Here is a 13,616-nt window from a genome sequence, read left to right on the forward strand (position 1 = left end):
AGCATGATGGAAGGACCAGTCCCATCATTGAATCTGCTTTCTAGATCTTCATTTCAAAAGTCTGTGCCTTTATTATATAGTCACAATTTTCTTTTAAACATGTACATATAAAAACCAAATATACAAGAAAGTAGCCTGGGAGCTGGAGGCTAGATCACAGGGGTGATTAACGAGGAAGTACTGTAGATACATTTATGCATGATTCTGGAAGTGAGGCCATAGGAAACGGTCACAGCAAAGGATATGATGTCTGGGACGGATCAGCCACATTTGACAAGAAATTCATCATTGTCTCTTTAAAATAGTGACCACCCCTTTTGTGAAACTTTGCTATCCAGTTCTACGTCCGTGCTGTGAGGAAACATTCACTTGGTTCCTTCCTTGTCGAGCTCTAGAACGCTATGCTTCAGTAAGATCACCTCTCATTTTCTGTGAAAGGTCTTTGACCTTTTTATAAGCCCAGAATCAGTCTGACAAATATGGATATAAACATAATTGGTCTTTTGTCGGTGCTCCACCATTAGATTATGGATGCTATTTTGGCTCCATGCCACTTTTCTGCACTATCCCCATAATCCATCAGCTCTCTTAATATCCAAAAATCTTTCAAACTGAACAAAATATTCAATGACTGAGCCTCTCTGATTGTCTCATATGGAGAATTCCAAAGATTTAATTCCCTCTGGGTGAAGAAATTTGAATCACTGGCAGCAACACATCTCCCAGACGAGCTCTGTGGTCATTTTGATCAGAAGGTTGGTGGAATCACATCACCTGCCCTGACAGGATTGTGTCTCAATTAATCAGGATGGAGTTCCCAACCGTCTCGGAACCTGCAGAGTGACAGACATCTTTAACATCTTCCTACTCTGATCTGTGGTTCCCACCTGCTTTAAGGAAACCCCTATGGTCCAGCTGCCAAAGAAAAACCAAGGCAACCTTCCTTAATGAATACCATTTGCCGACTCTGCCATTGTTACCATGGAATGCTCCAAGAGGCTGATCATAGTGCACATGAACTCCAGCCTCCCAGACAAAGCCTAGATCCACTGCAATTCACCAACCGTCGCGACAGGCAGGTCTCCCTGAAGGCAGAAGAAACTTGAATCAGAAGTAGTTGATATCTTAGTTTCTGTTGTGCCTTTCCATAACGTGTCAATAACCTTTTCAACCATTATTCTTTTATTGAAGTTATTTATCAATTTTCAAGGGTTATGTTCACAAATTTTACGAATAGATACACATTTCAAGTAATATTGGGAATGTCAGCTTTATTATAACTTGTACCTCAATTGCATGACATTCTTTGGGCATTACTCCAGCCATTGCCCCCCTGTTTTTGGTTGTTACCCATTGTTCTTATCTTTCTTTAGAAGCCACTTTCACACCACCTGTGGCCTAACTTTCTCCAACTCTTTCTCACCTTTTCCTTTTAGTACATTTACCTCCAAATGTTTCATTTGGTTTGGAGAGCATGAAAACGGGTCTTTGGGCCCACATAACTTTTGATCACCTGCTCACACTAGCTCTATGTTATCTCACTTTATCATTCACTCCCTACACAATAGGGGCATTTTTTTTTTAAGAGGTCAATTAACTTGCAAACCTGTAGTTTTTTGGCATGTTGGAGGAAACTGGAGCATCTGGAGGAAACCTATGGGATCACAGAGAGAACGTGCAAGCTCCACGCTGACAGCAACCATGATCAGGTTCAAACCGGGGTCACTTTGGCTGTAAAGCATCAGCTGGGCCACTGTGCTACCCAAATGGCTGAAAATTTCTGTGAGCTGCATGATTCTACACTGAACTTATCTTTGACAAAATTCCAGTGTACAACTTCGCACATTAACACAATCCTACACTCACTTGGGACAAGCTAATTAACCTACAAACTTGTACGTCTTTGGGAGTGTGGGAGGAAACTAAAGAAGTTGGAGGAAACTCACGGGGAGAACGTACAAACGCCATACAGACAGCCCTCCAAGCGCTGTAAGGCAGCAACTCTACGGCTGTGCCGCCCTCAAAAGAAAATTGGTGCTGGAATGTAGGGGAATGGAATGACTTCAATGTAGTGAAATGTGAGCAAGTCAGAGACCGGTTATCATCCAGTGAATGGCTCCGAAGACACAAACAAAATACTGGAGTAACTCAGCGGGACAGGCAGCATCTCTGGAGGGAAGGAATGGGTGACGTTTTGGATTGAGACCCTTCAGACTGATTGTAGTTGGGTGGGGTGGGTGGGGGCTGGAATATAGGTGGGGGCTGGACAAAGCCTAGTGGCTCCTGATTCCTCTCAACTTGCCTGGTCTGAATGCAGATTCACCAACACTCCAGAGGTTGACACCATCCAGATCAAGGCATCTCACTTGATGCCATCTCATCCACCAACATTCATTTCACCCAACACCGATATTTGCAGTATATACAAGTTGCATGCCAAGGCAGATTCAACAGCCCGCCACAAACCTGTGACATCTAATACCTGGAAGGACAGGCAGACCAGCCGGTACCCTTCCCACTCGCACGTGGTCTTGATGTGGAAATATACAGCCATTCCATCACCAACCCAGGGTCTGAGTCTTCAAACACCCTCCCCAATAATGCCATAGCAGTATACCAACTACACCAATTGTAGTCCATCTACACAAAGGCTCTTGGGATGGGCAGTACATTCTGCCCTTGTAAAACCCATGCCCATAAATGGCATTGGCAGGTTGGACTGAAGGGTCAGTTCCCATGCTGTATGTTTAAATGAATAAGAGAAAAGCAGAGTAAAATATAGTAGAAGCCAGAGACTTCTGGCACACCAATATTCTCTTCACCTAGGCAGTGAAAAAGTATTACAATTATTTTCAAGGAAATGTCAACGCATTTGACTGTTGAATTTCTAATTGAAACAATTATTCCTATGCTACCCATATTTAAGGTTTTCCTGAAGTTCCAAACGAATTTCCAATTTTTTCCCACAGAAATAGCTAACGGTCGAAAGCACAATGCTAGACCTTGGAGTTACAACAGTCTACTGTCACAAAATGCACAGCATATGGAAATTCAGTTCATATTATGCCACCCTTCATTTGTTATTCTCCCCCTTGTTGCTTTCAGTGCTTCAGGTGCCAAATTGTATTGAAGTATCTCAGCTTTCACTTTCATGTTCATTGTCATAGGCACAGGTACAGTGAGGCACAGGTGGAATGAAAAATCTTGCTTGTTGCAGCATCAAAGGCACTTAGACTGAGCTCCTTGCCAGCTCTGTTCTGTTCTCAGAGTTTGACGTTCAAATTCACTAGTGCCCTTCTCCCTGTATCCTCGCGCATTTATACTTTGTGTCGGTCACTAAACTCCACATAATCCACATTTCAGCTGGATTCAGTTTGTGCACCACTATGAGGTCTTTATATAAACATGGATGGAATTCAAATGCTTTAGGAACACCAAGTGTCTTAAAGCCCATATGTGAGATGGGAGTTATTCTCAATTGTAACAAACACATCCCAACAAACACGTCATCAATTGGGAAAAGGTCAATATTGCCTGCTGCCTTATGCAGACCTAATACAGTTTTCCTGGACATTATATAGCCCCCACCTCCAGCGTAGGCGGGATATGTTTTCTGTTTATACATGATTTCAGGGATAAAATACTTAATTTTATTATTCCTTTTTGGTCTGGCATTGTAAATAATGTGCCCTACAAAAAGGTCCTTGTTTGGATCAAAACCCCTGAGATATTCCAACACGTTCAATGTGTTCACAAAGACGTCATCGTCTCCCTTTAAAACAAACTTTGCTGAGTGACAGTTTGTAGCAAACCATCGGTGTAAGTGAATCTCCTTCAGTGTCAGGTTGAAAAAGCTGTCCTGAAAGTCCCATTGAAGGATATCACCAAACCGCTTGATCTCATACGCCAACAATTGGTGCAGTGGCTGACCTCGGAACCTCTTGGAATCGCCCAAAAGAAACACTAGTTTGATCTCAACTCCATGTATAACTCCTGCTTTTCCCCAGGTGTTTCGAATTGTGACTCGCCTGTCAATGTTGGCAGCTTCAGATTTAATAGCTAACAGTAGGAACAATTCATCAGTGCATACCTTTGGTTTCACCAGAGTTTGGAAAGTCCTGCAGTGTTTATATTCCAAGAAGTTCTGGTATACCTTGGGTAGTTTTGCAGTCTGGTTGATGTATGCTTTATTTGGTAAACATTGGGTAGTCTCAGTCACATCATTACTAACTTTAGGAATTGTAGCAATGTGTTTCCATTCACTATCTTTGTCATTTGCTGATATTCCACTTTGCCATTTGAAAACCAGAAAAAAAAATGATGCCATCAGAGCAAAGTATAGTGTTTTTCTATTTTTCCTTAAAATCATTCTGAAAGGTTGAGTCGAAGGGCCTGTAGTGATGTACAGCACTATGATTCTGAGATAGGACGTCAGTGGTCTCTGCAAGGGAGCAAAATAAGACACTAAGTATGAGGATACTCGACACTTACATACATCAACAAACAGCTTTCTTAGTCACCCTTAGTGATGTATAAGTTTTGTATTAATAACTTGAATATAAGTAGATTGACGACAAAAATCTTACATACATCCTTCAAAAGGTCCTGCTACCGCTCATCATTTCATTGACTTTACACATTTCCCAGTTGTTATTTTATTCGCGCATGAACACATTTATTGTGCATTGAAAGACACAGAGTACTGAGGTAACAGCGGGTCAGGCAGCCTCTCTGGAAAACATGCACCAGCAACGTTTAGGATCAGGTCCCGTCTTCAGACAGATTGTACTAGGGTGAAGGGAGCTGGAATAGTGACGGGGTGGGACAGAGCCTGTCCGGTGATATGGGGTGATTGGCAAATGGGCAGACATGAAAAAAAGACAAAAGTCTGAGATAAGGAGAAAAAAGGAGTGAAATATGAAGCCAGAGAAAGGGTTATTAGGTGGAAGGAAAAGGGGTAAATTGTACAGTCCCTTGCCTTGTTGCACCCCCAAGGATGTTACACCACACCTCACACGATCACAGTTCACTTTCCTACTCAACTGAATCATCTACAAACTCTTGAAATCAAAAGCATTGGATCTCACTGTTAAATATATAAATAATCATTGCATCATCTGCAAATGTCTTTATCACGCCTCCTATCTCTAAGGTTATATCATTAATGCACACAATGGAAAAAACAAAGGACAGTGTATTGAGCCTTGCGGAACTCAACTAGCGAGAGGCTTCTGGAGATGAACACTCATTGACTGTGACTCTCGGTCTCCAGCCACTGAACCATTTGGGATCCACTCAATGCACTCTTTGACTACATGTCATGTGGGATATTGTCAAAAGTTAGTAAGACGACCTTTCCTTATTAAATCCACGCTGTCTTTAATTAATTTGTGCTTTTCTAAAGAAGATATATACTGTCTCTCAGTATTGTTTCCAATAATTTAAACTAACCATAGAATTGAAACTAACTTGACTGTGATTACTCAGTTAATTCCTTCCTCTGTTTTTAAACAATAGCACACCGTTTGCCTTCCAATTCTCCAGCACCACGCCTGTACCAACAGGTGATTGAATAATCAAAGCCATTGTAACTTTCTCCTTTGCTTCTTTTAACAACTTGATATATATTTCATCCAGGTCTATATTTTATTTAGTTCTATTTATCTATTTTCAAATGCTAAATTACTAAACCATCTTTTTTTTGTTAAGCTTCTCATCCCATCCAGTATTTCACACATTTCCTCTTCATCTACAGATTTAACATCATTTCCCTTTGCCATTAATACAGCTGTAAACCTTTCATGAAGACAGTACCCATATTACCTTTTATGTTACCAATAGACCCTATTCTTTCCTTAGTTATCCTCTGTGCAGTGAGAAAACATATTTGGATTTTCTTTTCCAATGTTTTTATAAATACTGTTTTTCTTATTTCGCTTTCACCTTCACTACTACACCTCATATACGTTTCCAGACATTTTGCTCTATTAAGTTTCAGCATCTAAAATAATAGGCTATTTTTTACCATTGCCAACAAGTCTCGACCTTTGTGTAATGTAAAAGTTAAGTATAGATTCTGTACTTTCCGATCAATCTACCCCACCCTTGTACTACCTTAGTAATTATCTTTATGGTGTATAAATGCTCTGCTGTACCAGCTTAATTTTAGAGTTGTGATCGCAGCCTTTGATTGTGATACTCTCTCCTTGTGCAAGTAAAATAAACTCACTGCTGATGGCTAATTAAGTCATCCACGAGTCTTATTGAAGAATTTGACTTTGATAATTCCTTCCAGTCTTATTGTTTACAATTAAATCCAATATTGATGACTCTCTCCAACTCTCAACCCACTGCTCCTCTCCCTTTCCCCATATATACTGGCTAATAAAATTCTCCAACGTGCAATTTAAGAAAGGTTTGCCACCTACTCCATTGACCCACTGACCACATCCTGAGTAAGATTTGCCACCTATGGTTTTTGCACTACGTAACAATTAGATCAAAGGGTCTTCAAGCTGAAACATTCTCTGTTCACTGATGCTGCCGGATCTGCTGAGTGTGACGCTGCCTGATCTGCTGAGTGTGATGCTGCCTGATCTGCTGAGTGTATCCAGCATTTCCTGGGGGCTTTTGTTGCATCTCCAGCATTTGGAGTTTTATTTTCACTTTCAACATTAGAAGAGATCGATCCTCTAATTCTTTTCTGGTATTGAGATATAGTGACAGACCCTTGCATGTATGTGGGAATTGCTAGCAACCATAGTGCTATTATAAGATCTACAATAATTTCAGAAATCACAAAGTGTTTCACAGCCAATGAAATTTATTTTAGAGTAAAATATTCCTGCTGTACAACATGTGGAAAGTTTCAACAATGTAGTAATGACTAGATTTTAAGTGGCGTTGATTGAACTGGCAGGACTAATTCTGCTGCTCATCGTAAAAATATACTGGAAGCCCCGGGCAAAGTGGCCTTGAATGACCAGAGTGGCATTTGAATTTACAATGTTCTTGCTTTTGATACGAGATTACTGCCCAAAGGAGATAGTTAAATAGGAACGCTTCCCCCGATTTTAGTGCTGCCTCTTATTGATAATTTAAATTGAATATATCTCTGAAGAATACATTTTCCTCACTGATAAATGAACGCCATGCACGCACACACTGAGAGATGTACGTGCACTTACTCTCACTCACACTCACTCTTACACACACACACACACACACACACACACACACACACACACACACACACACACACACACACTCGCAGATCCACAGAAAGATAAATGAATCATCTCAAGCAAAAAGTACAGAGCAGATGACAGAGGTATTTTTTTCATAAGGGAACATCATTAGTAAATCAATTCAAAATGTATTTTTATTCCATAGCCACAGAAGAAATTGGATCAGATGTTTTATTTCTGATGAAGCTTTGCTGCTCATGGAGGTAAATCCTCATTACATGAAGGAATTAAATTTCCTCACAGTGCCAGAATATTATCTTTGCTTCCACCCATCGTGGAACTCTAAAGTGTAATGAAATGCAATTACTTCCTTATGCGTTTATGAATCAGCATTACTGAATCTAGTTTTCAGCCTTAAATCAAGTCGAGCAGCATAAATATAAATAACCAGTAAACATGTTTGCACAAAAACAAGTGAAAAACATTTTCAAAGATTATCATAGGTCTCTTACCTTAAAATATGTTGCAAAATAATATTCCTCCAATGATATAGTGATGAATCAGCAGAATAATTCAAAGTAATGCTTAAGATTTTAGACTCTTACATTTTACCTGATTTAACACCGACTAACAAAGAACAAAGACTGCCCACACTCTGTAATATCAAAATTTAAAATCCATATCACCGATTAGTTGTTCAATATTTAGTTGTGAGGAGTGAGTCAAGCATTATCAAAGGTGTGACTTGATTTTACCCTGTTAATGGTTCAGCTCAGCTGGGTTTTTGCAATTCTCTCCATCAGCCGGCAATTATAAATCAAAACCCTGGAGATAAGAGCTGTGGTAGTTTTCAGTGCTGTTTACTTGCATGCTGCATGTCAAAGAAACTGTAACGTCAGTGCAATGTAGAGACATGCACTGTGCCCCCATTCCTCAGGGATTACGAGAGTGTGTAACTATGGAGATCGGAGATAAGGATGCAAATGCTGAAAGTGCATTGGTTCAGGAACAAACATCAGCAAAGTGGAGATATTCCACTAAAAAAATTTGCATTATCTTAAACTCCTAAATTTCCCGCCTGTAACATTTCTGCACATGTTCCTTTTCCTGATGTTTAATTATCAGAAAATATAATGCAGCAGCTTATACTACTTGGAAAGTAAAAGCAGCAAAGCTTTCGGCAGCACAGATGAACACGACCCTAAGATTAAAAATGAAGCTGAAGGTTTTGCTTCAGAAGCACAGAAGCAGTCAGAAATGTACAGAATCCAGGTTAAACCACACATGGACTGAACAAAGAAATTAAGAGGCCAGCAGGTTGCAAAATGTATTTAAATAATGGTAGCGGAACAGGGTGGTTATTAATGTCACGAAAGACTAGGCAGGCAAGGGAAATGTTGAACATCAAAAGCTAAAAATTGAACAAATAGACCAGAAAAGAATCATGAGTCAGAACTAAGTACATACTTCCCCATTCAATCTCAGTAAATTAATATGAATGAGGTCTTTATCTTGTGGCAGACCATAACTGGAATATTCTGACATAAATAATATATGAGCAGATTGGAATACATGTTTTAATAGGCAGTATTTTTTTAGGAGCCTATTTCATCTTTAAAGAGAACGTTAGCTTTGTGTTATAGGTAAACTAGATTACTGCCAGAAAAAAAACCTTTTAAAATTTTTGTAGTCTTGGAAGAAACAGGCAGGTTTTCCGTTTGCAAAGAAAGGAAATCAAAGTGAACATTGGGAGGATTGTACATGGGCAGCTGAATCAGTTTTATTTGTTTTATACCATCGCCCACAGTTGTCATTATCTCCCTCACCTCACCACACTTGTTGAGTCCAAGTTTGTGATCCCCAAGCATGTTTACATGAAGATGATAAAGACAGAACATGCTGTATGCACGCAGCATGTTCAGGCAACTTTAGAAAGCGAACCAGATAATGTTTCAGCAAAACATAGGCGCAGCTATGGCGCAGCTGTAGAATTACTGCCTTACAACACCAGACACCTGAGTTCGATCCTGACCTCAGGTGCTGTCTGTATAGAGTTAGTATGTTCTCCCTGGGACCGCGAAGGGTTTCTCCGGGTGCTCCAGCTTCCTCCCACATTCCAAAGACGTACAGGTTTGTAAGCTTATTGGCTTCGGTAAAAATTGTAAATTGTACCTGGTGTGGAGGACAGTGCTAATCGCTGGTCGGTGCGGATTCAGTGGCTCGAAGGGCTTGTTCCCTCGCTGTTTCTCTAGCGTCTAAGCGTAAAACACAAAGTACTGGAGGAATTCGGCAGATCAGGCAGCACCTGTGGAGGGAATGGACAGGCATCATTTCAGGTTGGGACTCTTCTTCAGACTGATCAGTCTGAGTGTATGACATAGCCAATCAAAGTACACTCTCCAATACTTGTCAAGGAGGAATCTTTCTCTGGTCCTTATTACTGCAACTTTCTGTCTTGAAACCTCCAATCAGTTTTCTATCCAGGCTTTAAACTTGACCTTAATTATAGGTGGAGACTCCAAGAGACTGCAGATGCTGGAATCTTCAGAAAAACGCAAAGCGTTGGAGGTACTCAGTAGGTCAGACAGCATCAATGGAGGGAATGGACTGGCGATGTATCAGTGTGAAGAAGGGTCACTATCCGACACATTGCCTGCCCATTCACTCCACAGATGCTGCCTGACCTGCTGAGTTCCTCCGCCACTTTACGTTTGCTCAGGATTCCAGCATCTGCAGTTCCTCGTGTCTCCAGGTAATGTTTCGGGTCGGTGACAGTTCATTATTTTAATTTAAATATTTATGTTACACTGTTTGATATGTATTTCTACACAATGAAAGCTTCAGTATGGCTTATTGGTAGCGCAATTGGTGATGGTAAGGCCTCGTATGTGAAGTGTCACCATTATTCTAAACAACACTGACATCCCCAGGGTACAGGGAGTTGTCAACACTTGTACCAATTTCCACGTCAGTGAAGAATGGTTTCATAAACAGAAAGTGATATTTTCTCTTAATATTAAACATAATGCAAACACAAATAATGATTTTTGTGGGCAAGCACAAAATTCCACTGATGATCTCGGATAGGTGTTTTAAATTCATGTCCTCATGATATTGCAGGAGCAAAGAACGAGGCTTGGCAACTGATTGTTGACGTGGCATTGAAATTCCGGCACTCTGGATGAAGCTCTGCAGCAGGTCATGCAGGAACATTTTAGACACTTGCGATGTTGGGACAGTTGTTGTGACACTATGTGGAGTTGGTGACCAGCGAGAAGAAGGTCTGGTGACAGCAACAGGGTCTCTAGTGTCAACAAGTAAAGTTCAGGCTTAGCTGCTGGAGCAAAGCCAATCTTCAACTTGATGAAGGAATGCCCAACAATATTATACAGTCAGCTAATAATTGATGCCTGCTTGTGCAAGGAGGAAGCAGAAGCGGTTTATCCATTGGTAAGAAACTGTATAGCTGCATAGTCGCTTTTATCACGTGCAATATGTTTCTGAAACATATTGGGAAAGGTGGAGTCGGGCTGAGGGGATTTGAGAACAAAATGCTGGAAAGAAAATCAGTAGTAAGGCAACCTTTTTACATTGATTGAAAGATACAGCATGAAAACAGGCCCTTCAGCCCCACTATGTTATCCCACTTTCACATCTATTCTCTCCACTCTAGGGGCAATTTACACAGGGCCAATTAACCCACAAACCCACACATCTTTGGGATGTGGGAGCAAACCGGGGGAACGCATGCAGTGTACCACCCACACCAACATGCCAGCCCTGTACCTTTTGTAAATGCAAAGACTGGAACTCAAGGGTGTAACTCAAGGGTGCATTGGCCAGCTTCTAACATTATACAGAGTTGCTCCAGCACTTTGTTCCTATTTTTATAAACCGGCATATGTGGTTCCTTGTGTCTACACTGCACAGCACCATAGTTACAGATTGAACAACTGCCACTTCCCTCGTCAACTATTTATTTCTTCTCATTTGAAATATATATATTTTCTCTCTAGGACTCATCCATATTTAGTGTTTTGGATGTTGAGTCATCTCTCCACTACAAACTTTCTCATCAACTTTGTAAATGACCCAGTCATTCGCACAACATGGTACAACATAGTTTATTAAAGATCACTTACAGTACACTTCAGCTGCATGTTGTTATAGCAAGTGTAGCAACTATTCGACTGCCGGCATAAGCTGAGTTCTGATAATATAAACCGTATAAGAGGTGGAGCTTCTACTAATAAAGAACTACAATTGGTTAGTGTGGAGTAACCAATCTACATCTTTCCTTGTAGAAATGAAATGAAGCACAACTAAATGCAAGCCAATAAGCAGAAACACTTGATGACTAAATAATACGGTACCCGAAATGCTAATAACGCATACAGGGACGTATAGATGGTTAAACAAAATCTCCATATCTACGGGGTGGCCTACAGACACATCCCACGCGTGTGCGGTATAGATCCGCGTCTCCGGGGAAGTGACCGGGGAAGTAACGGGACGATGCCGGAGACCCGCAGAGTGGAGGTGGCGAACGTTGTGGTGAGGCCGCAGGGGGCACGGTCAGTGGTTGCTCTGCAGCAGCTGGGCACGAGAGAGGAGTCAGCCCGCAGTAGGAGGCTACATCAGACGCGTGACCTCTGGATACGGAACTGCAGGACGTGGTTCCTTCACAGGAAGGAGATGTTGACAGTTGCGTCTGTAAAGGCCCCTGTCGGCGCCTACCAGGTAAGAGCGCGGTTCTTGGGCAGGGCTGTGAATGTGACTCAAACGGCCATAGCCCTTGTCATTCTGTAGGCGAACAACTTGACCACTAGAGAGAGGTTTAAGTGGTTTGCTGGACTTTGTCGAAAGATCGTTTCTGTGCATCGCGTTTAAGCTAGAGTTGTTTTTGGACCACGGGAGGTGAACGGACCTGTGGGCACGGGCAGGGCAGCACGGATTTGACGAGACATCAGGCGTTCGGCAGAAGACCCCAGTATTGGGTTGTGGGCGATGTTCCTTAAGTTAAATAAATCCAAGTAAACGTCACATTTAGCAAGGTGCGAGCTACGGACAGCCCGTTCTGCGAGTCCGTTGGACTGTGGAAAATCAGGGCTGCTGGTGACATGGCGAATATCCCATCATTGAGCGCAGTTTTTGAAACACTGGCAGGTGAAGCATAAAGTACTATAATTGGTTAGTGTGGAGTAACCAATCTACAAACTTAACCTGAATTTCTTTTCACTTTAGAAAGCAATCGTCATAAAAACAATTTATTCTTAACCTACCATTAGAGATTTTTTCTATCCACAAATGAGTTGAGTGTTCTCGCGTTACACAGCACAGATGCAGCCCATTTGGACCTTACAAGTCTGTGTAAATGATGGCTCTGACTCTCTGGCCTTACCCAATGGAGTGGTGTTGGATTTTTTTCAGTTACACTCAAGGCCAGCAGATGCTACAAGCGAGTTTCTCTGAGCAGGTGGTTGCAGGAAATCGTGACAACCATTCGTCTGAGGAAGGGTTCCGACCCGAAATGTCACCTATCCTTTTTCTCCAGGTACACTGCCTGACCCGCTGAGTTATTCCAGCACTTGTCCTGTGTCTATATTCGTCCCACCTTGTTGGTGTGCTACTCTTGTTAGTGGCACGGTGATACAGCCAGCTAACGGCTAATGTCTAATGGCTCCTCTGTTTCAAGGTGGAGTTGGCAGGTTCTTCCTGTGACTGTCTCTAGGTCTCTATCCCACTCGGTAACAACGAGGTTAATTGGTTTATATAAATTGCTCCAGCATGTAGGTGAGTGGAAAAATCTGGGGATTGCTGAATGGAATGTGGGAGACAAGAAAATGGAATTGGCATAGGATTAGTGTAGATGAGTGCTTGACAATTGGTGCAGACTTGATGGGCCAAATGGCCTGTATCTATGCTGTCATTCTATATCTCAACTCATTTGTGGATCAGAATCTCTGATTTTTAAAAATATTTCTGAGACAGTAAGGCACTTGTGCATCAGTCAGCGATTACGACGAGCTCTCAATTACAGATTTAAAATTGAATTCAATGTTTTTAAATGTTCTGATTTGAACTCATGAGCTCTGGTTTATTGGCCCGGGGCTCTGAATTACCAACCAAGTAATTAACCACCAAATGCTTCAACGTTATTTTCGACTGGTTTTGATTTCGGATAATCTATTTCCATCTCCAGATCACCCAATCTACAGCAAGTCATCAAGTAATAAATGCAAATATTTGTAAAATGCTGTGGGACTTATATAAGAGATTTGAAGTATTGCGGGCAGTTCTGGTTGCGCCATTTCAGGAAAGATGTGGAGGCTTTGGAGACGGTGCAGGAGAGGTTTACCAGAATGATGACTGGATTAGAAGGTATAAGGAGGTTTGGACAGATTTGGATTGTTTTATCTGGATCGCTGG

General features: G+C 41.5%; 1 protein-coding gene across 1 annotated transcript; it reads right to left on the minus strand.

The window, feature by feature from the left end:
* Positions 1–3,275: 3,275 nt before the first annotated feature.
* b3gnt4 (UDP-GlcNAc:betaGal beta-1,3-N-acetylglucosaminyltransferase 4) lies at positions 3,276–8,040 on the minus strand. The gene is made up of 2 exons (XM_033043226.1): positions 7,700–8,040; positions 3,276–4,441 (listed from the first exon to the last, which is right to left on the minus strand). The coding sequence occupies exon 2, from the start codon at positions 4,367–4,369 to the stop codon at positions 3,287–3,289; it is 1,083 nt and encodes a 360-aa protein (XP_032899117.1). The 5' UTR covers positions 4,370–4,441; positions 7,700–8,040; the 3' UTR covers positions 3,276–3,286.
* Between the last annotated feature and the right edge of the window lie 5,576 nt (positions 8,041–13,616).

This window comes from Amblyraja radiata, chromosome 25 (assembly GCF_010909765.2).
Source record: "Amblyraja radiata isolate CabotCenter1 chromosome 25, sAmbRad1.1.pri, whole genome shotgun sequence".
NCBI lineage: Eukaryota > Metazoa > Chordata > Chondrichthyes > Rajiformes > Rajidae > Amblyraja > Amblyraja radiata.

What these genes read in the sequence shown, in the direction of transcription:
- b3gnt4 (XM_033043226.1), bottom strand. Translation starts at nt 4,369, where the DNA reads ATGATTTTAAGGAAAAATAGAAAAACACTATACTTTGCTCTGATGGCA.